The 27,481-nt window shown below is 40.1% G+C and overlaps 1 protein-coding gene across 1 annotated transcript in view; it reads left to right on the plus strand.

The window, feature by feature from the left end:
* The window catches only part of LOC144655306 (sushi, von Willebrand factor type A, EGF and pentraxin domain-containing protein 1-like), a 48,991-nt gene that overhangs the window by 10,270 nt on the left and 11,240 nt on the right, over nucleotides 1–27,481 (plus strand). The window contains exons 6-23 of the mRNA XM_078515527.1: nucleotides 3,204–3,416; nucleotides 4,320–4,610; nucleotides 6,097–6,345; nucleotides 7,684–7,896; nucleotides 8,570–8,814; nucleotides 9,334–9,670; nucleotides 10,074–10,235; nucleotides 11,267–11,428; nucleotides 12,320–12,481; nucleotides 12,868–13,037; nucleotides 14,027–14,543; nucleotides 15,452–16,078; nucleotides 18,034–18,270; nucleotides 21,493–21,818; nucleotides 22,638–22,776; nucleotides 25,862–25,996; nucleotides 26,553–26,723; nucleotides 27,222–27,335. Of these exons, the coding sequence (XP_078371653.1) occupies nucleotides 3,204–3,416; nucleotides 4,320–4,610; nucleotides 6,097–6,345; nucleotides 7,684–7,896; nucleotides 8,570–8,814; nucleotides 9,334–9,670; nucleotides 10,074–10,235; nucleotides 11,267–11,428; nucleotides 12,320–12,481; nucleotides 12,868–13,037; nucleotides 14,027–14,543; nucleotides 15,452–16,078; nucleotides 18,034–18,270; nucleotides 21,493–21,818; nucleotides 22,638–22,776; nucleotides 25,862–25,996; nucleotides 26,553–26,723; nucleotides 27,222–27,335 (4,470 nt within the window). The remainder of the gene's footprint in view (nucleotides 1–3,203; nucleotides 3,417–4,319; nucleotides 4,611–6,096; nucleotides 6,346–7,683; nucleotides 7,897–8,569; nucleotides 8,815–9,333; nucleotides 9,671–10,073; nucleotides 10,236–11,266; nucleotides 11,429–12,319; nucleotides 12,482–12,867; nucleotides 13,038–14,026; nucleotides 14,544–15,451; nucleotides 16,079–18,033; nucleotides 18,271–21,492; nucleotides 21,819–22,637; nucleotides 22,777–25,861; nucleotides 25,997–26,552; nucleotides 26,724–27,221; nucleotides 27,336–27,481) is intronic.

Raw genomic sequence — 27,481 nt, forward strand, 5'->3', positions numbered from 1 at the left:
ACTAACTCTTGAGATTTTACTGTTATATATATATATATATATATATATATATATATATATATATATATATATATATATATACACCCGTTTTCAAAAACGTTTTCTTCAGAGAGATATATAGATAGATAGATACCTTTTGTTTAGAGTCGGTGAACCATGTTATTTCTGCATGAACCGCACGCTGTACAAAGACTGTTAACAAAAACACACCCACATGAGAGAACAAAATGAATCTCATATAAATTTTCAAAATAAAAATGATCGTGACAGAAGGCGACAGAAATGCCCGCCAGAGTAAAGATTGCGTTGGCGAATATTTGACTTGTTCTAGGAGCTCGGAGAGCGCCACAGAAGTACTAGGCGAACGAACAAACATTGCAACGCTTCGCGAACGACGCGACGCCGTCCCGATGTTGTCGCCAAGCGAGAACGACGAAAGCCATTTCTCACTCAACCATGATAAAAAATGAGGACGTGTACCCACTAGTCAAAAATACCCACAGAAAATGCAATATTTTTTACCGTCAAAAAGCAGCAAAATAGCCGTCGACTCAAGAGGATAAAATAAGTCAAGTAAAGCTTATAAATGTTCGAACCGACCGGGAACATTCGGCAAGAACGTCGCCTAACTGTAACAGATCAAAACGAGTACTGAGAATACTAAGCATGATCCGCGCGGCTCTCCACCAAGCACGAGTCAGTTGAGGGGACTGGGCGGAAGAAGCACCACGAAGAAGAAGGAAAAACGAACAGCACAACCAGTCAGGCCCCGTCCACACTGACCCGGGTAGAAAAGGAGAAATTAAAAACGCCGCGAAAATGTTTTCCGTCCACGTAACCGGGTATGAAAACGATACGCTCAAAAGAAAAGAAAGTAAAGTCTTTCGAGGGAGCACTAAAATAACATAAAACTAACACCAGTGCCCCAAAGAAAAAAAATACACTATCACGACCAAGTCCAAACGCTCATGTGAGGGAGCCCGGGGGGGGACGGGGAAAAAGACCCGGACGGGGAGGGGTGGGGGGAAGAAGGTGCTTTTTGTGTTGGTAAGAAGAGGGGGGCAGGGGGTGGGTAAGGTATGGAGAAAGAGAGGGGGGGATGAGGGGGGGGTGAGGGGAGAGGGGAGATGTGTGGGGGGAGGGAGGGAGAGGAGGGTAGCTACGAAGGGGAGGTAGGAAAGGGAGTCAGAGAAGGCGTAGGGAGGGGAGGGAGAAGGCATGAGGAATAAACTGGAAGGAGAGCGCAGGAGGGTAAATTATTTAAAAAGGTTCCAGGCTTCAATAGTATTCCATCGATTTAAACAAAAAGAAAAAATTAAATGATTAAAGAAATTAAATGATCGAATACTATTGAAGCCTGGAACCTTTTTAAATAATTTATACAGATATAAAAAAAGAAAAAAAAGAGATAAGAAAAAAAAAAAAAAGGAAGGAAATAAAATTGGAGAAAAAATGTAAAAAATAGAACGCTCAAAAAATTAAAAAAATGAAAAGAGAAAAAAGAGAAAGAAAAAGGGCCAAAAAATAAAAGAGAGAGAAGAAGGATTAAGGAGGAGAATCTGTGCAGGAGAAAAAGGGGGGGAGAGGAGGGAGGGAGAGGGAAGGAAAAAAAAAAAAAAGAAGTTAAATATAAAGGTAATTGTAATATAGATTGATAAGGAAATGAGTATGTGTATGGATGTAGGTGAATTGGAATATAAAAATATTTGTTTATTGGGGAGGGTGGAGAGGAGTGAAGGAGATTGGAGTGTGGATGGAGGGAGGAAGGAAGGAGTGAGATGTGTAAGGAGGGGAGAAGAGGTGGGATGTGGAGATGGAGGAGAGGAAGAGAGGAGAGGGGAGATGGTTGGGAGGTGTGGAGGATGAGGTGAGTGAGAAAGTGGTAAGGAAAGAGGATGGGGATTGAAGGATTGGAGGAATAGAGGGGGAGGAGAGAATAGGAGGAAATGAGGGATGAGGAGGAAGCGAGGAGAAAAAGGGGAATGAAGTTGTTTTGTTTTATGAAAAAAAGATGAGAATTTTATTTTATGAGCGAGAGGAAATGGTTGCTTAATTAATTTATTTTTTATTCTAGAGTAGATGAGTGATCTAAACAGCACCTAAGTTGTACCGGATTTGATTTGAGACCAAGTTGTGTGTTATATATATATATATATATATTTATATATATATATATATATATATATTAAAAGTGGAACAACACTAGATAGTTGACCCCCACGCAAGAAATTCTAATTTTAAATCAAAATCTTATTTCCTTAAATTTTACTAATCATTTGAGAAAAACTATCTAGAAAAGATTGAAAAATAGTGTGCTGAAAAGAGAACGTTATTGTTTCCACGTTGCTATAAGTGTTCGGACAGTGTCCAGAATTTTAAATCTTTCTGTTAATGCGACAACGAAAAAAGAATAGCCATTGAGAACTTAATTATGTTACTCAGGCTTTATTCTCGAGCTTATAGTTAAATGTTTAAACATAAATTGTCCTCAAAACATTATCAGGCAATAGGCCCTAGCAGGACTTAACTGTTGTAATAGTCAAGGATAGGCATAAATAGATTGTGCTCGGCAACTTTTGAGCAACTTTTGGCTTTTTGAGCAACTTGTTGTAGTACCAGCAACCTAGGGCAACTTTTACTTTCCTTGGCAACTTTTGAGCAACAAATTGATTTAAAACCGATCCAAACCATAAAAGGTCGTTTCATTTCGAAGGATTTTATTAAAACTGGTTTTATTCGCTGCAACATAGAACCTGCCGCCGGCCATCTTGGTATTTGCTGAAGTGCGAGTCACTTATGACATCGCAATCAGATGAAATTTCAGACGAGGAAAATGGAAATAATTCAGACATTGACCCCATTGAGGTTGCCATAGACGCTGGGGCAAGTCTTAGTAAACCTGCAAGCGCTTCGATTTCTAGAAAACGCAAAATTCACGTCAAAACGACTCTAGAGAGCAAGCAACTTTTCTGAATTTTGGTGGCAACTTTTTGATATTTGAGCAACTTTAGAGCAACTTTTTGGTATATTGTGAAGCAACTTTTCCTAAATTTGCTAGCACAATCTATTCATGCCTAGTCAAGGATAACAAAGTCAAAAATACACAGAATGGAAAGAGACCAAAACAAGTTATTACACCATTTATATTAGAGTTGAATCAAACCTTGCTAACCGTTGAATATGTTTGTTATCTACTGCCCCAGAGGTGACATGTCCACCGTTGCCCAAAGTTTCTGTCGGTACCTACTTTGAATCATCGTGTGACAATAACACCCAGCCATACGCCACCCCCTGCTCGCTTAGATGTCCGTCTGGATATCACATCAGCAACCATCCAACAAGTATATCCTCTGACACAAGAAATTGTCTTGTTAATGGCACCTGGGAATACAGAGCATCTACTCCGACTTGTAAAGGTACACCCTGTGAAAACATGCTATAATCAAGCAACTATACGTGTTGAAAGTTAAAGTGATAATGCTTGCTAAGTAAAATCAAGAACCCCGTTGCATTCCATTAACTGCGGATAAAACTTGCAATTTTAGAGTCGAAATGGTAACCAGCCGTGACGAAGCTCAAAACAGTTTCTAGCATTCTCCAGCTTCATACTGTGATTGTTCAGTACTACAAACATTTATCAGTTACCATTACAAAAATCGTATCAAACAAATGCCCAATCATTAATGAACAAATTGCGGTTATTTTCTTGACGTCACTTGAAACCATTCCAACCGTATAACCTGTTAAAGACACCTTTAATTTTAGGTTTAAGTATTTATAAATCAAAAACGAGTCCGGTGACCCCCATCTACAACTTTTTCTAACGTTAAAATAATTTCTCCAGTGAGGTTTAGAGCAACCTTAAATTTTCGAAAATTTAATGTGGCTCTGAAACCGCTCCGGAGAAATTTTTATTAACTTTGGTAACTTGTTATGTCAAGAAAATAATCATAGCTTGTTGACCAGTAATTGGGCAACTGTTTAATACCATTACTGTTGCGTCAACTGGAAAAGAGTCGTCAAAGTTGAGGTGCTGAAAAGTATAGAAAAATGAGTTATTTTGGGAGTGTGAAAAGACAGTGTATGTTCTAGCTGCCGGCGAGTTAGAGTCCTAAGTTAACCTTTAACGGAGCAGAAAATTCCAACCTTAGCGGCCTGACCTTAATGTGTAATAAGTACTGACCAATTGCGTTATTGTCCTTTCTACTGTTTTTATTTGGAGTTGTTGACAACTTTTGGGCTAATTCACCAAGATAATGTTCCCTTAAACGAAAGGGTGTTCACAGTTTGCTCAAGATCTTTTTGTTTTATTTTGTTAGATTATGAACCGCCAGTGTTAACATGCCCAGGACCCAAGTTGGACGTAAACAACGACAAAGGAAAAAATGTTTCAACTGTCAATTGGAATTTCACATTTTCCGACAACTCGCTAACGGAGAACGAGCCTGGAATAACCAAAGACTCATTTACAGTGGTACTGACCATTAACGATAAGAATGTGGATTTAAGTCTTCCCAAGCTAATAGGAATAGGCACAAACAAGGTGAAGTACACTGTGACAGATCCTGCCGGAAAATCCTCCACCTGTTCGTTTACTGTTGTAGTAGCAGGCAAGTAGAGATGTTTCTTTGTTTTTTTTTCTGTTTAACAGACACATAAAAGAGGGTCTCAATGGGGTTAACCGTTAGCGGAAAACGGCCAAAAATTGGCGTAAAAATTGGAAAAATTTAACCGTTAGACGTAAAATATGTTAACCGTAGAAAATCGGTCAGTAATTTTAAATAAAACAGACTAGATCACTTCATCGCTCCAGAATGGTGCTGACACCTAAAATATGTTTTTCAGTAATGAAAATTAATTTTTAACTTTAAAAAACAATAGAAATTAATTTTTAACTTCTGTTAACCGTAATGGAAATAAAGTAACCGTTAGCCGTAAAAAAGCCAAAATTTTAACCGTTAACCCCTAAAGCCAACACCCATTGAGACCCTCATAAAACGTTTCATACAAAGCGAGACGTCCACTACTGATTACTTTCTTCACAAAGCTTATTCTTCTTACATTACAGCATTATAGTTATGATACTTACAACACGACACTTACACTAATTGACATATGAAATTACACTACTTACAATACGGATATTTACACTGTAAAAATTAATTTGTACTATTGGAACTTTTCTTACTAGGAGTTAAAGAAAAGAAATAAATAAATTTAATTAAAACTAAAAAAACTTAGCACACACACAAGTAATAATAGAATATGACACCTAACTTGATTTTAATTATTTAGTATTTTGTTTAATACTTAATGTGATTCACGCATCGCAGTTGCAGAGGTTGGTCCATTTAGTTCTATATTTCTCGTTGTTAGAATTTTTAATGGCCATTTGTCTTTCACATCTTATCTTGCTGTCTAGTAAGATAAGGAAGACCTTTTAGTTCGGAGACTCTTAAAGATGTTGTTTCCGAAAGGAATTCAAACCGTAAAGAACTGGCAGCTCTTTTTTGATCTATCGCTACTTTGGGAGGATTGCTCTTTCAGGGAGTCGCTGCTCTCGGGGTGGTGAGATGGCAAGCCCACCCCCCCCCCCCTTTCACGAAGAATTCAAGTCCGTGTAGTTTTGCTTACAGCATTCTGGGAGCATTTGTGACAAAAGTTAAAGGGACACTGTCACCAGTTTCACTTCAAAAACTCAGCAGCCTAAAGTTATATGGAAACTACGAATAGTGGTCCAATTTTGGTAAAAATCACCATTATGTTATCTTAAATTATTTCGCAGCCAATTTCCACGAGACAAAGTTTCAGGTCAAATTACTCTTTAGCGAACTTTTTGGCTTACCCGTTACGGTAAACATATTTTAAGGCTAACGGTTTAAATTTGAACCGTTATTTAGGAACACCCAAAGACGACCAAACCCAAATCCATCTAATGGCAGGGAGAAGGATTTAAACCCGGGGCCTCCGGATTACAAGTCCAGCGCCCAAACCACTAGGCCACGCTGCCTCCTGTTAAATTTGCCTCCTGGTATGTTATCCATTGTGCTATCTATTATTATGTTATTGATGATCATATTTCTGTATTTCCTGTAGATACTGAGCCGCCAACTTGTGGTTTCTGTCCAACGGACATCACAATAGACAATGCCACGAAAGTTGAAGTAAGAGTAAATTGGCCTAGGCCAATATGTAGTGACAACTCCGGAGAACCGCCAAACTTCGACTCCAACAGACAATCTGGTGCACTGTTCTCCGTACCAAGTACCAGTGAAGTGCTATACACCATTAGCGATAACAATAAAAACGAGTACAAAAACTGTTCATTTAGAATTATCATAAAGAGTAAGTATTTAATCGCTCAAGTGGAATTTGGTAACATTAGAGGCCTTTTTTCTTTTCATGGTTGCTCTATAAACAACATAACAATATTTGCATAATCATGAAGTCAGGTAGCGTAGCAGTATTTATCGCTAGATAGATTTATAACCTTCCTTTTTACGCGATAGTAAAGTAACTTACTCTGCGCGTTTCCCAGTATAAGCCCCCCATGATTTCGCACGACTCCTAAATCAATGGGTTTCTCTATGAGCAGAGCTCTCACGAGTCTCTGTTTTGGCTCCCTGTGAATTCTGACTAGTTTCACTTACGATTTCCTACGAGTCTTTAGATCTAGAGTTCACCATGAGTTTCTCACTAGTTCTATACGTCAGTTCCCTAGAAGTTCACCGTGACTTTCCCGTGATTGTTATGACTTCTCTAATTCATTCTTTCTCTAAGGAAGAGAGCTCCCATAAGTTTAATTAAAGGCCGCTTTACAGGTTACGATTTGTCGGCCCGATTTGGCTCAGATTTAATAAGGGCCTGTTTACATGATTCCGGAATGACTTTCATTCCGGAACGAAACTCGTTCCGGAATGAAGTTCGTTCTGCATTTACATGACAGAGTCGACCGGTTCAACCAAAGCCATTTTCACGTGCGCGGTTTTCGCGTGAGATCAAAACAAGGTGGCGCATGTTTCGCGCGAGATCAAAACAAGATGGCGCATGTTTCGCGCAAACATGTTTTTGTGCCCATTAATGTTCGTATCTGCAATTTTAACGAGTAATTTGACCATAGAGCTGCTTCTTTGGTTTAAACAGTAAATGCCATTACGTTTTTTCGCTCTGAATTGAAAGTATGGAGTCCGTATGCGGTTTCACGAGTTGTGGTTTCATCTCGGAACGAAATTCGTTCTGTGTTTACATGATACCAGAATGAAATGTCATTCCAGAACGAAACTTTCATTCCGGAATGAAAACCGGAATGAACTCATTCCGGAATGACTTGACTTTCGTCTCGGTATCATGTAATTAAACAGATACAGAGAAATATATGGGGATGGAATGAACTCGTTCCGGAATGAAAGGCATTCCGGAATCATGTAAACAGGCCCTAAGAAAATGAGTGCGCATTTAAAACCGTCCCGGCCGACGAATTGCAGTGTGTAAATTTGCTTGAAATAAATCAGGCCTACAAATCGTAACGTGTAAACCGGCCTTTAGCGTTTCCTATGAATCCATACGAGTAGATCTTTCAAGGCCTAGGTTAACTTCCTTTTTATAAGTAATTAATTAATTTATCAGTTAACTTGCCTCTTTGTTGTTATACTAATTCCACACTTTCCAATTTTTATTTTAAAGAGAAGAGCTGTCCACTCTACGCGCCTCCAAAGAACGGTGCTTTGACTTGCAACATCATTGGAAGTGACCCATCATGCTCGGTGCAGTGCCAAAATGGCAACGATTTTGTGTTCAATCCTCCGTTCCTTTACTACTGCTCAGAGGGAAATTGGAATTTTTACGCTTTACCAAACCTGCCTTACAGCAAGACCTTACCATGGCCAGATTGTTCAAGTAATAGTTTATAAATTTTAAATATATTATTAGAACTTGGCGATCAATATTGCCTTCCCTCCAGCTAAAATAATGACCGTTTTCACACTAGAGACGGACAAATCGTCTGAGACGGAAAAATCGCCTTAGTGTGAAAACGGGACGGACAGGATTTTGGACGTACAAGTCGTCTGAATTTGTCCGTTGATTTGGCCGTCTAGGAAGACGATTTTCCAGGACGACTTGGTCGTCTAGACGGACAAGTCGTCTAAAAGCCGTCTTAAATTCACACTAGACGAACAAATCGTCAGACGACTTGTCCGTCTAGACGATTTGTCCGTCTTCTAGTGTGAAAACGGCCTATGACTAAAGCTGAGACAAAACACATTCGCACTGCAACTGTATCACAGTGGAATCGCACGTCGCGTATATACCCCGGTTGTACTGCAGTCGTACCGCGGTCGTTCCGCAGTGAAACCGCAGCTGTACACTTATCTGGGCTGTAGCTTGTTAAAGGGACTTTGTCGCGGATTTTACCAGATTTTTTGAAGAGCCAAAAAATTTTATTTGTGTCGCAGGAAACCTAAAAATAAAAGTCCATTTATATTAAAAATTGCTTAATTATAGCACTGAAACTGTTTTAAATACCTGTTCCATTCACTCAGACTTACTTCCTTTCTTCCTGTCATAACAGAAACTGCGAATCCATCTGTCCTCAAAATGGCGTTTGGACCATTTTTCTTTTACGAGGGAGACTGCAATGATCCCAACAATCAGGATAAGATAAAGCAGAATTTCATCAACCTTCTTAATGGTCCTTATATACCACCCCCTTTCTGCAAAGTGAAACCTGCCGAATGCAATAAAGATACAATACAACTATTCTGTGGAGAAGTCACAGCTGCAGAGAGAAGACGAAAGAGACGTTCTGTCAGAGAGGTATGGGACCCGTTAATATTTATTTACTGACGATGTCGAAAGATTTGACCTTGAAACAAATTTTTTTTATTCCTTTTATTTGCGATTCTAACATTACTTACACAATACTAAAGTTACTTACACTACTAACATGCTTACAATACTACCGTCACTTACATTACTAACATAACTTATAAGGCCTCCACAATCTCTAGAGGTGGTTTACTTAAATTTGCGTGAGAAATCTACATTTTTGTCGATTTCTGTCAGTCATTGCATTATCTTAAAAATAAATTGCAGCGTCATTTGTGACTTAAATTTTAAGTTCCCTTCATTACCTCTTTTGTCCTCTCCATTACGGCGATCCAATGGCATTTTGTTTTCTCCTGTCGTTAAAAAGACAAATCTGACTAATAACGGAATTCTGTTCTCAAATATACCGGTCTCGCCGGCCAGTTCTGACTAATGGAAAGCGCCTTTAGTCTGCTAGGCCCGTACGTATTTATATTCACAATTAATTTCTTTCCTTGTGGTCTAAAGGTTACTTTCAGGTACACCCACGTCAAAAAAGACACGGGTCTCACTTCGGGAACCAATGACCAAGCAGGCCAAGACGCTTTTAATACAGCGAAACAGAACATGGAACAAGAAAGAACAGACGTTGATAACGGCCTCAAACAAGTCAACTGGGTAGAATATAAGGCATCATCAGGACTGGAATTAAAAAACATGGATCTTGCCAACTTGAATCTCGGTCCGGTTGAAGCGTATTGTTCAGATGACGGTGCAGTGGTTAAGAAGTGTGACGATGTTGACCTCCAATGTTGGAATCCCCCCTGCAGGTGTAACAAGGACACGGGCTCAGTCACAAAATGCAGTAAGTACACAACAAATGTCCTCTTGTATTAAATATATTTAGCCAAGCCTAAAAGCGGAGCTCCCCGGTAATTTACTTTGCCCTTTATTTGAATATCTTCCCCGGGGGGGAATTCACTGACCATAGACAGGGGAAAATTTGAAGGCCAGCAATTGTCACAACGAGCATAGTACAAGGGCGTCAGGCTTACAACGACTGCAACGCCGATGAAGAATATCGCGAATGTCTAGATCGATTCAGTCGGTGTCACAAGTAACCTAGCTCTAGTTGAGTATGAAAACACAGCGTTCACTTATTCCACATAGAAACACAAAAACTTCGCTGACATGACTAACACAGTCTTAGGGTGTAACTGGCACGGATAGGTATCTTAAAAACTTCTAACAATTATTTTGTGTTATAGCGCGCTGTCCTGTGGGGACGTATTACGACTTTAACGCTGATGACTGTCTGCTGTGCCCAGAGGGTCAGTACAGTCCTAATGAAGGCGCCCTGGCATGTGAACATTGCCCAGAAGGGACCTGGACGTTAGGGTCAAGGAAAGAAAATTTTACAGCTTGTACAGGTAATTGTCTTGGTCATTATTTGTTGCAGTTACAGGAGCAATAGCGTTAAAGACAGGTAGTTTTAAAAATGAGATGGCGTTTCCATGCGCTTTCTTTGGTCTTCACATATTTGTCAGCTGGACACGTCTCTCCCCAAAGAAAACGTTCATCAACCTCTTTTCAGAGAGAAAAATTAGCTCATGTATTAGCTAATGTTTAAATTGGTTTAATTAAGCTTTATATGCAACTTAAAAAACAAGTTCTCGTTTTGAAGAGAATCGATTGAGGCCGCAGTCCTTGTGGCTAGTGGCAGCCGAGACATAAATACCGTATTTATTCGATTAAGCGCCCAACCTCGAATAAGCGCCCACCTCGAATAAGCGCCCACCCTATAGGTAGGAAAAGTTAATAAGCGCCCAGCCTCGAATAAGCGCCCACCCCCACCCCCTAAAAAAATTGACCTGCACTATAGGAGTAAAATTGAGGTGTGAAATTGACTAAGTACTACCAAGAGACTACCCCGAAGACCAAGCTTTCTCAATAATTTACAGTAACTGGATATCTTCACGTTCTGTTATTATTTACTTTTTTCTTGCAAAATAAGCGTACTAGTTGCTAAAATGGTGAAAATTTAATAAGCGCCCAGCCTCGAATTAGCGCCCACCTCGAATAAGCGCCCACTCTCAAGGTCCAAAAATTTAATAAGCGCCCAGGGCGCTTAAACGAATAAATACGGTACTTGAATTTCCCTGTCTGACAGGCCATTGACGGATGCACGTTTGCCTCTGTTTAGAAATGAGACCAAGCTTATGAACCGGCTCAGACGAAATTCCGCCCACACCGTTAAAACAAGAGAAATTCTGCCTTGATCTGTAAAAAAATAGACAAGGCCTAATATGTAAAAGTAAGTTTTGTTTCGTAAAAATGAAATGATTATAAAACAATTATATTTATATCAAGGGTCCGGGAAAAAGACAGCTTGGAAATGGCCTCCTAGCAGCTACCTTGGCCGATTAAGTTGTTAATAAATTAATTTATTTGCCTATTCCAGATGAATGTGGCCCGGGATTTTTCTCTAAAACTGGTATAGCCAAGTGTTTTGAATGTCCTACTGGAACCTACTCTGACCAGAAACGAAACAAAGCCTGCACAGATTGCCCACAAGGCACTACGACTGTTATTAGCGCAGCCAAAGGAATTCAGGATTGTGGAAGTGAGTACTTTACCGGTCAAGATTAGCCAGGTCGTGGTACGAATTTTTTCAGTCCACTCTCTTTTCTCATAATTTCTGTTAACGAAAGGTTTCAACGGGCGTATACAGCTATTTCGAGAATTGCTGTCGAAAAAAGCACGAAAGTGCACGCGACAAGACCAAAAGGTAGAATGGGTACAAAAAGAGAGCAACTGCACGTGCTAATAACTTATAAGATTTCGACATGACAAACGAAAATATGCACGATTTCTTTCTCTTCAGACATGTGGAAACAAGGTACTTTTAGCCACGTTGAAATTTAGAAGTATTTTCAAAACTCAAAGACATGCCACAGAATAATTTATTAAGTAAAACTACAGAAAAAGGCCTCCTGAGAGGAAAAACAAAATCGTCACGTACAAATTAAAAATACAAACTCGTATATTCCTCTAGGCAGATAGGCAATTAACTCAAGTGAATATCCAGGCCACCTCTCGGTTTTATTGCGTGCACTTTTGTGCTTTTTTTTTTCGACAAGCTTTCTCAAATCAGCTCTTAAACCAGCAAATTCAGCCATCTCGTCTCTCTCGGCCGGCTAGGGTAGTAAGTCTTCAAACATAAAAAAATTGATATGATTAAACTTAAACGACACAATATTTCCAAGAACATTACTAGCCCAAAACCATACGGCCGAAAATGATTAGCCTGTGTACAGTCCTCCCCTTCCCCGATTTTTTTAAGGGGAGGGGGACGGCGGTACACAGGCTAAAAATTACCTCCCCAAATTACTGCTGAAATCACCTATTTCATACCCACAATATACTTGGACATGTTATTGTATCATTGAGTTTGTACTCCGTGGGTTATCCGTTTTTCACTGCTTTATTAACAATGAACATATTCATGTTTTAGTGCAATGTGCTCCAGGAACATATTCAGACAATGGAGTGGAACCATGTTTGCCTTGTCCTGCCGGTACCTATCAGACGGATACTGGACAAACCTCCTGTCTACCTTGTCCGGGACAAGAATCTACACATGGCACTGGGGCAAGCTCTCTAGCATATTGTACAGGTTCGAATAATAATAAATAGACTTCATTTAGACAGGAAACCTAAAAATAGAATCCATTTGTTAATAAAAAATGCTATATTAGAGCACTAAACTGTTAACGAGCATCCTTGGCTGTGGATGGCTCGGTTGGAAATGGATTGCAACTTGAAAAAGTAAGGCTTACTTTTTTATTTTGTTTTCGCGCGTCTTCAAAAATCAATATTTATAGCCGTGACTTGATTTCTATCTGCAAATTAAGGTTATATCTTGCTTTAGATGTTCAAAGAAAATGTTTTTTCATTGGTTAAGTTGCCTACAAAACAGTTAAGACCAAAAGTTCTGCGAAATCCCCGTGACATGGCTGTTTTAAGGTATACTGATATTGCTATGCCAACTTTTAACTGCAGAGGTGGACACCTGTGTTTCGAGTCCATGCAAGAACGGCGGAACATGTGTGAACACGAAGGAGTCTTATCGATGTGACTGCCCTCCTGGATTTAACGGACAGAACTGCGAGAAAGAGATTGATGAATGTGTCTCGTCACCATGTTATCAGGATTCCACTTGCGTCAACAAGGTATTTTAGATAGAAACCACAGACAAACCTGCGGTCACAGTTTCTAAAGCGGTCAGTGGTTGAAAATCTTGCATCCTTAAGTACCGGTAGTCTCGACTTGTGTAAAATGGTCACCGCTGTTAAACGGACACGGTAACCCTTCACTAGGTACCAACAAGCTGTTTCTGTTGTCATAACAGCTATAGAACGCCATGAAAGAAAAAAAATTAATTGGAACCAAAAGGCAATTGCATTCTACTTGCATTCTGCAATTTATAATTTCTATTTCCCTGAGGTATAGCAAGAGGTATAGCACTTACCGTGCTTAAAGTATTCTTCTTGTTAGCAGTATATACTTTTTGCATCTTTTGTAAGTCTTTTTCACGAAGAGTTGTAGTATTTTTGTCACTTTTCAAAACATTTTACTGTTACTTTCTTTCACCAAGTAAGCGGTTTAAATTTTGCATAAAATTGTAGATTATGAGAGCGAACAGAAAAGTATATCACATCCCCCGCCTTTTATGTGTTCTTTCGAGAGGACATTTATTTGCTACACCGCATTGCAAATGCAATCTACTATGCGTAAAGGGACACTGTTATGAGCTTCACTTCAAAAATTCGAGAGCCTAAAGACAAATGGAAACCTACAAATAGTGGTCCAGTTTTATTAAAAATTACTATGCCAGTGTACTGAACTTATAAACAAGTGATATTATTGTGATGCCATCAGGAACTTTAGATCTCAACTTGAAACAGTTAGGCTGACTTTTTCAAGTTCTGCCCTTGTGGCCTGGAAAAACAGCTAAAACCTTACAACGTCTCCCCCCTTCCTTCAACAACAATTTACTTTATATCTTCATCTTGATGTTCTTGGCGTATTTCTTGTGCGAGCAAGAGTACCCTTCGCCATTTTGTACTGAAAAGCAGAAAAATCCCCGTGACAGTGTCCCTTTAAGGCATATTAGTGTGACTTAAAAAGGCAACGTTAATTTTCGATTCTCCTCTTGCAGTTAAACGCTTTCAAATGTCTGTGCACCGCTGAATATACTGGAAACGAATGCGAACTTCCTTACAGCCTCTGCAACCAACGCACACCTTGCCAGAATGGAGCAAATTGCATTGATAAAGCTGGAACATTCGACTGTCAGTGTGCTCAGGGGTATAGTGGAAACTTCTGTGATATGAATATAGACGAATGCGCTTCAAACCCTTGCCAAAATAACGGTGTATGCATCAGCGGCTTGGATTCCTACTCCTGCAAGTGTCAGGCAGGATACACCGGCGTCAACTGCCAGATAGATATCGATGACTGTGCAGCCAAGCCTTGCCAAAATGGCGGTATCTGTGTGGACGGTCTAAAGTCGTACAGTTGCCAGTGCCCAGCAGGTTACTCTGGTGTGAACTGTGAGGTTGCTATCGATCATTGTGTAGGACAGCCTTGTTATCATGGTGGCACGTGCGTAAATACGCCAACGGGCTACAACTGCCTGTGCACGCCTTCATATTACGGATGTCGCTGTACTAAAGGTATGGTTTTCAATGTCGTTATTTTATTCATTTTTTCAGGCTGAAAAAATGCAATTGCTTACATTGCTAACACACTGCGAGGATCATTTAATTCCTTTCACCATTTATCCGCAGTTCACATATATGTCTTTAATATATTCACTTTGTCATCTACTCCACATGCGGGACGTTAACACCCACAATTGACCTGCTTCCAACGTATCAAGGCTTCATAGGTCATGATCAGCTGTTGGTAGAGCATCGCACCGGTATCGCGGAGGCCATGGTTTCAAATCCCGTTATAGCCTTGAATTTTTTTCAGGCCAGGAATGCAATTGCTTATATTTTTATCACACTGCGAGGATCATTTCATTCATTACACTGTCAATGTCATAAAAAAATAACAAATATAAACAAATCCAAGTCAAAATTACTGGTCGTGAGAAATACCATAACTGATCATTTAACCAATGGCAAATTGTCTTGACATGGAATAACATTTTTTCTAATTTTGGCAACTATTAATTAACAGCAACAAAAGTCTTAATTGTACTCCTTAGATCTTGAGTTATCATTTACAATGAATTTGTAAGTCAGTTGTACGCTTAGCATCCAATTGGGGCCTTTCATCGGGCGATTAAAAACTTCTTGTTTGTGAGAGTGGAGAGCACTGCCTTTGATAGTGCGATAGTAAATAATCTGAAGCCCAAAATCTCAACCGTTGGACTGGGAGCTTGGCTTGATGCTATATTTAAGACTAGACGATTAAGTGTAACGGAGACGATTTTACTCACGCACAAAAGGATCATTGCATATTTACAAACATCTCTAGCACTGCAATGTAGTGCATCAAAAACGCAAATGAATATATAACATCTTCACTATGGTGAGTGTATAACTGATCCAGAATATATTTCAATGTTTTACAGTGCTTTCGCCTGACTACGATCTGTCGTTTCAAGTCAGAGAGGTCAAGTCTTACTCCGAGATTAAAAAAACAGTCCCAGACCTTACCGCATTAACCATAGCTTTCTGGATGCGTACCAGCGATCAAAATCCGGGAACAGTGATCTCTTACGCCACCCAAGAAGGCGCTAAACTTCAGGACAACGCATTAACCTTACAGGACTATGCTGGTTTCAATCTATTTGTGAACAACCTAACCGTCTTCACGGGATTGAAAGTAAATGACGGCCAGTGGCATCACGTGGCAGTCACATGGGAGAGCGCGGGAGGGACATGGCACTCGTACAAAGATGGCGTGAAAATTAGAAGCTCTGCTGCGGCATTCCAACAAGGTGAAGTTGTTAGTGGCGGTGGTGTACTGATCCTTGGCCAAGAGCAAGACGAACTGGGGGGTGGTTTTAACACTGAAGAAAACTTTATCGGTGATGTCAGCCAGATGAACATCTTTGATTACGTCATGTCGGCCAACGATATTTATAATCTGGCATACAGTTGTGATCATGTGAAAGGTAATGTTGCGGCCTGGGGCGACTTTAGAGAGCAGCTGTTTGGAGAATATCACGTGACTGGCAGGTCTTACGCCTGTGACTGTAAGTGTTTGATTTATTTTAGTATACAGTGCAATATTTAACAATTATTCCACGAGCGCGCGTTGGATATGAGATGGTAGATAGCTAACGAGGCGCGTAACGCCGAGTTGGCTATAACGATCTCATATCCAACAAGCGCGAGTGGAATAATTGTTTTATTAAAAACGCCCAAAGAATTGCAAATTTTGAGCTCCCCGGCTATTTTCGTTGACGTGTATCCGCACCCATATTGTGGTCAATGGTATATGAGCTCATATACCATTGCCTGTTCGCCAATCAAAACTCAGGAACCACAATGTACCATTGCTTGTTGTTAGTAAACCTCTTTATACCAGGTGGCGAGGTAAATATCCACTACTAGCCACCTCCACTTCGGTGAATAGTTGTTAAAAATACCACTCGAAAAAGTTGCATAACTAGTATAAAGTCTATTGTTATTGTTATTTATTATTATTATTACTAGTGGTAACCACAGGTTAGAAAGTGCGGGCCTTGACGCACTTAGACAAGGTAGTGGTAGGCAGTGCCGATAATTATAAATAAATGACTGAACAAGGAGGACGAAATGATCAAATGGACAATAGACAATTATTCTGAGTAACGCGTCACGCAAGGATTTTCGCACGCGGTGCAGTTGATTAATTATTTTTCTCAGTCGGTAAACTCGCTATGTTGCATGTTATAACGATTCTCGACAATAACCGTTGTTGGAATCATTCGGTTTACCGTGGTTTGTCTGTGATACAATCCGGCAAATGTTCTCAAAAGCAACACATAACGCCTTCAATGTCACAGAAGGTTTATCTAATGTGACAAGCTTTTTTAAAATATCGCTCTTGGAGAACAGATTTTCCTCTTCCGGTATTACGACAAACTGTCGTGATTAACACATTTTCGCATTCCGATCGTGCTTAGTGGAAGAACAAAAATTTTCAACTTCCGGTTCGGTCCTGGTTTATAAACGTGGCGCGCACGCGTAAAACGCAATCCGCCGGTCACTGTCAAGATTAGGGTTGCGGGCCTCTCTTGGGCCCGCAATTATTATTACTAGTGGTAACCACAGGTTAGAAAGTGCGGGCCTTGACGCACTTAGAAAAGGTACTGGTACGATAGTGCGTAATTTTAGATGGCAGTGTCGATAAGTAAATGATAAAATGGACAAAAGACAATTATTCCGAGTAACGCATCAAGCAACGAATGCATGTTTTTATCGTTTTGGGAAGTGTAATCGAGCACGCGGTGTGAATTGAGATCCCTGATGTGATTGTTCTCAGTCGATAAACTCGCTATGTTGTGCTCGCCTTTTATTAACGTGGCGCGATTAATGATAAATCACTGGACAAAAGTGAGTAACGCATCACGCTAAATTGCCTCGAAACGGCCGCGAACCAGTCAGAGTTGTTTTTTGATTGACAGTCTTTTTTAAGTGTAGACGAGCACGCGGTTGAATGAGATGTGATTTTCCTCGGTCGATAAACTCGCTATGTTGTCAGAGAATAACCGTTGTCACGGTTGGAATCATTCGCTTTGCCGTGGTTTATGTGTGATACAATCACAGCAAATTTTCGCAAAAGCAACACCCGTAAAACAAGTCTGCAAATTGTAATGTTTGCAATCTTCCATGTGACAGAAGCCTTGATCTTATCCCGTCTTATGTGGCAATCGTTCTTGGAGAACAGATTTTCTCTTCCGGTGTTACGACAAACTGTCGTGATTGACACATTTTTTGCATTCCGATCGTTCTTAGTGGAAGAACAAAATTTTCAACTTCCGTTTTCTTTTCGCCATTTATTAACGTGGCGCGCACGCGTAAAACACAATCCGCTGGTCACTGTCAAGATTAGGGTTGCGGGCCTCTCTTGGGCCCGCAATTATTATTATTATTATTATTATTATTATTATTATTATTATTATTATTATTATTATTATTTAGAACACTATTCAATTTCTTTCAGTCACCGCTGCGCAAAGGAAATTCTTCTTGTTTTACAAGTCCTACATATCTGGAAGCGATAACAAAGTGGTGGATAACTCTTCCCCAGAATCCTGTGCGTCGTCTTGCCTGTCCGAGGCTTCCTTCATCTGCAGGTCTTTTGACTTTGACAACACAACCAACAGATGTCATATGAGCAGTAAATCATCGGTTAACAGTGCGCTGGCAAGCTCATCAAGCCACAGACTCTTTGAGCTAAGTACGTAAAACAGTTTTGTTTCATTATATGTCCATGCGGCGTTTGCATGCATGACGGTGCAAAAATAGCGCTCTACCACTGAATCTTGCGACCATCGCAACCCTCTTAAAGGGACTATGTCACAGATTTTACCAGAATTTTGGACAGCCAAAATTTATATTTTTGTCGCAGGAAACCTAAAAATAAAAGTCCATTTTTATTATAAACTGCCCTATTAGAGCACTGAAACTGTTAACAAGCATCTTTGGCGGTGGATGGCTCGGATGAAAATGGATTGCAATTTGAAAAAGTTAGGCAAACGTTTTCAAGTTGTTTCCGCGCGGCTTCGAAATATCGAATTTTATAGCCGTAGCTTGATTTCTATCCGCTTTAGACGTTGAACGATAATGTTTATTTAGGGTTAAGTTGCCTACCACTAATTTCAGAACAGTTTAGTCCAAAATCTGCGAAATCCCGGTGACATAGTCCCTTTAACTTGTGTTTTCCAACTTTTTTCGTCCACTTGACGTTAGACTCTCTACGATGTTGACGGTAGAATGTAAGACAATTGATACTGTACTGTGTACACCTGATTGAAGAAACGTTGCCCCACAAAAAGATGAACCGATGCGACCGAAGTGTTAACTGGGAAATCCAAAAAGAAGTGAAAAAGTGATTGTCGTCTGTGAGAGAATGAATGCAGAAATCGTGCTCTTAAAGCACTCCAAGAAAGAAAATATCTTGCTTATAAATGAATGGAATATTACTAAGCATACCAATGCTGTTTACCGAGAATCCCATTCGGTCATATTGTTCATGGTTTATGCTTTTCACCCGGTCAACGTATACAGCTATTTCAGTTAACGTTGTCCGGATCAAAGCTAAAAGACAAGACTGAAAGGCAGTATGGGTAGAAGAGAAGGCAACTGCGCGTGCTGAATACTAAAATATATAGTGACATGACAAACGCGAATTTGCACGTTTTCTTTCTCTTCGGACATGTGAAACAAGGTGCTTTTGGCCACACTGAATTTTAGAAGAATTTTCAAAAGTCAAAGCTAAGCGACAGTGAAAGTAAAGCTACAGAAAGGCCTCCTGAGAAGAAAAACAAATCCGTGAATTCTCCGCGTGCGAAATACAAATTTGTGCATTTAATGAAGCTTATATGCAAATTTGTAGTGAATACCCAGAACGCCATACGGTATTGCCTTTTAGCTTTAAGCTTTGATCCGACAACGTTTTTTGAAATAGCTGTATACACCAACATGTAAGCACATTGAAAAACTCAAGTGATTTGTAAGCCGGTGTATAGGTGTTCAGTATTATGAATGGAGTCGTGAACCAAAAGTAGCGCACATTTTGGGAGTCGGGACTCAAAGAAAGATCACACTAAACGCCTTCGAAAGTACCCGGAAACGTAAGAAAAGGTTTGCCGCTGGATCCTAGAATCCGTTTCTCTGTGTTAGACAACGAAATGTTTGACGACCCTATACGGTAACTTGATAACAGAAGTTTTCCCATCAATCCACATTTTTAAATGAACGGGCAAAATTGTAAAATCTATGACGTCAGAGGGTAACAGTGCACTGTTACCTGCGATTGTTGACCGACGACCATCGTAAGTCTTCCTTGTGCTATATAACATGGCTTTATAACATGGGAGCTGAGATTTGCCTCTTTTTGGGCTGGGAAAATGGGATTCGTGCACTGGGACTGGGATTTTACCACTGGGAATGGGACTAACACTTTGGAAAATGGGAATGGGATTTCTCTTCTTTGTGAGGCTTGCTAGTCTCCGACTCTATAATTTCACACAAATACTCGAATTATCCCACTTTGATGACACAAAAAAGTCAGTATTTTTCCAGGCTTTACGCTGCGGTCATATTATGTCCTTGATCAGCGGTTTGTTTAAATAGAGAATAATACATGTTTGTGCGGAGATATGAAATATATCTTCGAGTGTTCAACTCGAAGGCTCACGAGTGAGCGCAGCGACGAGTGAGATATCGATTTGAACACGGGATAAATTTCATATCTCCAAGCAACCATGTATTATTTTGTTTATTCTATAAACCTACTAATAACGAGGTTTTTGATGATTTTCCGAAAATTTCCAACTAGTTCCCGAAGATTTTCAAACTGTTGTCCAAAGTTCATTCGAATGTTTCCGAACATTTTCCGAAAATTTCCGAAGATTGCGGAAGATAGCCAAATATTTCCGAGGAAGGTCCGAAGATGTTTCAAATTTAAATCGATAAACTTTGGCTTATTCACCTTTGAAACATGGCAAACTTGTCAGCACGTGATTGGTGATATCGTAATTCAAGTGATGTTCTGACTGATCTTTACGAAGTTGATGAAAGTCTTAGTGGTGTGGACAGTGAATATGGCACAGAAGAATTTTGTCTTGATTTTGATTTCGAATCTACAGAGATGATTAGTGATGCAGAATCTGTAATACTCGATGAGGAAACTTCACAAGATACTGGTGCCATAAATGATCCACTTGAAATAAATTACGCAGATTACAATATACTTCCTATATGTGTTGAGCAAGCGGATGAAGTCGCTTTTACATAAGACCAACTTGTCAAACAAGGGAAAATACCAAAATATGGGACTTTCTATAAGTACCTTCAAGGATTCTTGCAAGCCTGTATCTCCATCAGAATATTCGTGGGATCCTGAAGTCATGGAGTTTTTAAAAACTCTGAAATAGCTTGGTGGCCAGAATACAGTCAATTTGATAAGAGGTCCCATGTGGCATGGAATGGGAAGAAGGGGTGTCTTTCTTTACCCCAGAAACGATGAAACCAAATTTATAGTCATTATATGCACAGGTTTTTAACCTGTACTTATGGAAATGGGATTTCTTATTTATGAACTGGGATCTGGACCAAAATTAGCCTGGAACTGGGATTTAGACCAAAATTGGGCTGGGAACTGGGATTAAGGAACCCCCCCCCCCCCCTTCAGGACTCTCCTTAATGACTGTACTCGGAAAACCAGTTATTTTTGTTTCCCGAGAATCTCAATGTTTTCCGAGGCGGAGCCAGTCATTAAGTGTATAATTTTTATTGTGAGCTTTTAAAAGAAAGTTAACAACAACAATAACAAAACAACAACAATAATAACAACAACAACAACAAATCTTAGATATCATTCGAGAGAGTTTTTGCATATATGGATTTGTTCTCTTTCTCTCGCTGGCTTGCTAACGAATATTTTGTTCCCTTATAGACTGTCTCAAAACTCTTGGAGTAGCGTCTCGAACTCGTATACCTGACGTCGATTTGACAGCATCAAGCCAACTTAATTCCCAGCACGCCGCATTAGGAGGCCGCCTGAATGCGCAAGCCCAGATTAACTCTCAGGGGGTAACCACTCAGATCGGAGGTTGGGCTGCCTTGAACAACGATCAGAACCAGTATCTGCAAGTCAAGTTTGGCCAGATTTACCAGATTTCTGGGGTGGCCACTCAAGGCAGAGCAGACTCTGCTCAATGGGTTAAGACGTATAAACTTCAATACAGCACTGACGGATCAACTTGGACTTACTATCCTGACGTAAGATGTGTTTTTTCTTCAATGCTCTTTTAACACAAAGCTAATCATAGCAACGGAAAAATACCGGTAGGCTCACAAACGTCAATCCGTACTTCAATTACTCAAAAGTCTCCTTGAGACGACGAATATTTTGCATTAGGTGAATGAATGATAGTAATGTTATTAAGTATCAGATTTTGGGGTGCTGTGAATAGTATTCCCTTGGGAGTTTACGAGAACTGATTGACTGATCCACGGAGTGAAATTAAGCCCAACTACAATATTTCTACGTACATTAGTCGTGGAAGGACAGCGGAAACAGGAGGATTAAACAGATACAGTTACATTCTACTTTGCCATAACATCTTATTAGTTTGTGAACAGGCTCCCAAAGAGCCTGTTCACAGGCTACAACTTGTCGACTAAGGTCTTTGCGATTAGTTACAATAAAACCACTAACAAAGACAAAATAAGCTAGACATGTAATTAACAATTATTCACCGAAGTGGAGGTGAATAGTGTCGCGGCTCGGTAAATATCCACCACATTCACCGACACTGAGGACAATAATTGTTTTAGTATATACCACACAATGCAAGTTGAATAACTAGCGGACTAAAACATCACTTTCGGGAAACAAAGCGACGGGCGAAGGCAGTTTGTTTCTCTTTAGCTGCTCAAAGGTGAATAGTACTTTGGTAATCACCTGCGAGTTAACCAATCAGTGCGCGCGAAAAGCACTATTCACTTGTGCGGTATATACTAATTACTGCTATTATTAAGGACTAAATGTGGTATGTTGTCTGCACGTTTTAACTTATACGCATTTAAATTCTTTAGACCCTCACCGGTAACACAGATCAAAACACGGAAGTTCGCAATGAAGTCAGAGTGTTTCAAGCTATGTATCTTAGATTTAGACCACAGTCTTGGCAGGCGCATATTTCGATGAGAGTTGAAGTCTATGGCTGTCCATTACGTAAGTATTTTTTCTATATGATTGATAATTGATCGACACATTCTCTCAAAACCAAAGGTTCTTTTCCATTCCGTGGTGTAATCCTTGCCGGCTTGGTTAATGTAGCTTCCTTTTTACCATTTCAATTTTAGATTGTAGAATTTCTGATACTTGCTGTAACAAAACTTGTAGAAGTTTAATTAACAATTAGACTACGAGCCCGAGTTTTCTATGAGCGAATAGTCAACGAGGCGCAGCCGAGTTGACTATCGCTCATAGTAAACGAGGGCGAGTAGTCTAATTGTTTTAGTAGAAACTCTTAAAGGACTGCAGTCCAAAAACCTACAATGAGCAACGAGCGCGCGATCGTTTTCTATTTTAACAATAGAGTGTTTCTGTCGAGGAACTATCGGCTGATAGTTGCCCCGCGGAAATTTGATGTTCTTAAAACAAATATTAGCCCGAGAAGCGAAGCCGAGGGAAATGTGTATTTAAGAACATCAATCAGGGCAACTATCAGACCGATAGTTCCGAGAAAAAACTCTATGTCTTTATTGTTCACCACTAAATTTTCTTCCGCGCGCACATGCAAAAACAAGCATCGTGAATTATTTTTACTTTTAAGGATAAAAAACTCAATTGAAAGCCGAAATTTAACAAACGAAACAAAACCAGACGAGAAACCTACTAAAAGCAGTGAATTTGGTTGTTTTTTTTTTTGTCTGTAGGCAGCTTGTTTACAAAAAACAGTCACAGGCGGGCACTATCGATCCGGGCATTTTTCACGGCAGGGCACTATGAGCTCTAATTAACAATTAGACGGCGAGCTCGAGGTTTCTATCGGCTGATAGTTGGCGAGGGGCGAAGCCCCGAGTCAACTATCAAAAGCCAGTAGAAACCGAGAGCGAGCCGTCTAATTGTGTTAGCATAACCCACTGACCGATCTATTAAACACAAAATATAGCTAGAGTTGATTTATTGAAGGTTTTGATTGATAACATTCAGCGAAGACAAAGCGCGCGCTCCGAGAGCCTTCTACTTTAATAACAGAGTGTTTCTGTCGAGGAACTATCGGCTGATAGTTGCCCCGCGGAAATTTGATGTTCCTAAAACAAATATTAGCCCGAGAAGCGAAGCTTCGAGGGCAATATCTAGTTTTAAGAACATCAAATTTCCAAGGGGAACTCTCAGACCGATAGTTCCAAGACAGAAACACTCTATTGTCTTTATTGTTCACCACTAAATTTTCTTCCGCGCGCACATACAAAAACAAGCATCGTGAATTATTTTTACTTTTGGGGATAAAAAACTCAATTGAAAGCCGAAATTTAACAAACGAAACAAAACCAGACGAGAAACCCACTAAATGCAGTGAATTTGGTTGGGTTCTTTTGTCTGCAGGCACGCTTGTTTACAAAAAAAGGCACGGGTGCGCTCGGGAGGGCACTATGGGCTGTTAGCATAACCACACTGACCTACTATTGGTAATCGCGCAATCTGATTGGCTACACAGGTGCCTACTATCGATCCGTAGAAGGATCTCGGAGCGCGCGCTAAGTCTTTGCTGAATGTTATCAATCAAAACCTTCAATAAATCAATTCTAGCGATATTCTGAGTTTAATAGATCGGTCAGTGGGTTATGCTAACACAATTAGAAGGCTCGCTCTCGGTTTCTACCGGCTTTTGATAGTTGGCTCGGGGCTTCGCCCCTCGCCAACTATCAGCCGGTAGAAACCTCGAGCTTGCCGTCTAATTGTTAAATAGTGCCCTCCGGCGCGCGGGCACTATCGCGTCACGTGTTCAATTTAAACCAATCAGAATCGGAGAAAATTTAGTGGTGAACTATAAGGGCTGATAGTGCCCTCCGCAGACGGGCACTATCGCGTCACGTGTTCAATTTAAACCAATCAGAATCGGAGAAAATGTAGTGGTGAACTATAATATATGATAGAGAGCGCATCTGAATCTATCCGAATCTTTAAAGTTCAGTTTAACGAGTACATATCCCTCGTTCACGACAAACTATCATTAGAAAAACATATTGTTATCTAATCCGGTAAATACGATAACTATGTCAAGAAATGGAATTTTTTACAAAACATTTAGTTTCCTTTTGTTTTTGTTTCTCGCTACATCGTTCGTTTTCTTTCGTTTTCTTTCTGGTAACAATTATAGGCAATGTTATTTGTTATTTCTTTTTGCATTGTTAGCCTAAGTGTTGTAATGTTAATAGTATTGACTTCATAAAGTAGAGTAATTTTTGTAACTATTTTTTCACACTGTCTAAGCTGTACTGTAAAGTAGCTCCTTTTGTAAAGTTAGTGATCTATATTTTGTAATCATCGTAATGTTGTATGTTTAATGTTCCAAGTACTTGCAAGAATCTATCTGAATCCAGATTTGGGTATCTCCCGAAGCGGTTCGGATTTCGATTGGTTCACTGTCCAAAAGCTGCTGGGACGTAAACGTTAATTTCATATAGCTAAAATTCATGCTACCTGCTCCTAAAGGGACCAAAGTTCATATCATTTCTTCCTTAGTCAGATTTGCCTTTTCAGCATCCATTTCTGTCAAGGTTCGAGTGCTGCTTTAAAATCGCTTTATATTCTCTTTCATTCCAGCAACTTATTAAAGCCAGCTGCACACCAGAGCAACTAGCTGAGCTATTTAGTCGCCTCACGTGCCCATTTGCTCAGCTATTTTTTTATTGCACATTTTACCGCAGACAGTGAGCAAAGTGCTTAGTAAGTTTCATGCCGAAGCCGCAATGTTGAATGACGCGAGCATTCTGCGTGTGTTTATTGGTTAGTTGATATTTCTGGCTGAGCAAATAGCTTACGTCGCCCGCACACGTTGAGGATTTTCCTCTCCAGGCAAAAATATCAAACACGATAGATATTTTCCTCAAGGCCTCGCGAGATAAAAATTTTCACGAAAAATGTCCGCACACGAGAGAAATCTGCTGAGCAAACGGGTACGGGAGGCGGTTAGCTCAGCTATTTGCTCTAGTGTGCGGCGGGCTTTAGATTGTTTTGTGAGCGTTAATTGATAAAAAAAATTTTGCTTTGAAACAGGAAAACCGCTAAATGTGCTCTTATTTCACAGCCGTCGTCAAACCTGCTGATAACACCAACGAGTGCAGCACGTCACCGTGTCAGAACGGAGGAACATGTGTTAACAGATATAACGACTACTTGTGTTTATGTCCGGGTGGTTATACAGGAAAAACCTGTCAGACAGGTAAGAATAGGTGCCATTTACCCAGGCCATCACGCCGGAGATATCTTTTCAGGCCTACGTACTGATTGTGTTAAGAGGCTTTGTTACGGATTTTAACAGATTTTTGAACATTCAAAACATATATTTGTGTCGTACAAAAACCTTAAAATAAGGGTCCATTTTTGTTAACGATCGCTATATTAGAGCACTGAAACTGTTAACGTTAACAAGCGTCTTTGGCTGCGGATGGCTCAGATGAAAATGGATTACAACTTCAAAAATCGGGGGTAAACTTTTCAAGTTGTTTGACGTCTTCAAAAAAAAAAAAAAAACGATATTTATTGCCGTAGATTGATTTCTCTCCCAAATTAAGGTATTTTAGATGTTCAAAAAAGTGTTTTTCATGGGTTAAGTTGTCTACCACTATAGTTTAAATCAAAAATTCGCTAAATTTCCGCGACGTAGCTCCTTTTAAGAAAAATAAGTAAAGACAGAAAGACAGAAAGCCACCTATCACTCGTTGTAAAAATGTTAACGTTTCCCTTTTAAAGTCATTCGATTATGTTTTACCTTTTAGCGACCAACTGTAAGGCCATCGGTGCACCAATTTATGGAACAAAGTCTTCGTCCAATTACAACGCAGGGAGTACCATCACATTTACTTGCAATGCAGGGTATTCTCTTCAGGGCTCCTCGTCTAGGACGTGTGCGGGTGGAGGGTGGACTGGGAGCCACCCGAAGTGTCCAGGTACTTTATTTCAATTGTCAGTGTCAAGTTTGATATTTACCCGCGTATTGATTTTGCTTATGAAAACGAGATATTTATCTATTCGCCTAGTGGCCCATCGGGCCGGCCGTCATCCCGGTTTTCTACTCCCCCCTGGATGGGATGCTAGTCCATCACAGGGTTACCCCCAGAAGTAAATTCGCCGGTACCCATTTATACACTTGGGTGAAAAGAGGCATTATGACAGTGAAGTGTCTGGATCAAGAACGCAACGCAATGCCCAGGCTCGAACCTGGACCGCTTGATCCGGAGTCCAACGCGCGAACCATTAGCTGCATTAGGCCATCGCACCTCCCCTAGGAAAAAACGCTACGTTCGGAATTAAAGGGTAGTGTATGTTAAGCATGTTTAAGAAGTTGTAGTTCTTTTCTCGAAGCAAAAATACAGCAACAATCACAGGACAGCATTGGTACAAAAAAGAAGGTCAAAACTAATTTTAGAAACTTATGTCTCATTTAGACACGGATGAGTGTGCCAATAGTCCTTGCAATCAGTGGTGTAAAAATACAAATGGAGGATACGTCTGCCATTGCCACAAAGGCTATGAACTTCAAGAATCGCACACGTGTGTTGGTAGGTTGAATGAGGGGATGTATCGCCATGTGTACCTTAAATGTCAACTGCCAACAGTCAGAAAAATACCCAATGTGGAGCTTGAAACATTTTTCTAAGTAGAAGGGTCAGTTTTTACTGAAAGGCCGGCGAGGGACAAGAAGACA

Source organism: Oculina patagonica, chromosome 5 (genome assembly GCF_052425735.1).
Source record: "Oculina patagonica isolate OP01 chromosome 5, crgOcupat, whole genome shotgun sequence".
Lineage (NCBI taxonomy): Eukaryota > Metazoa > Cnidaria > Anthozoa > Scleractinia > Oculinidae > Oculina > Oculina patagonica.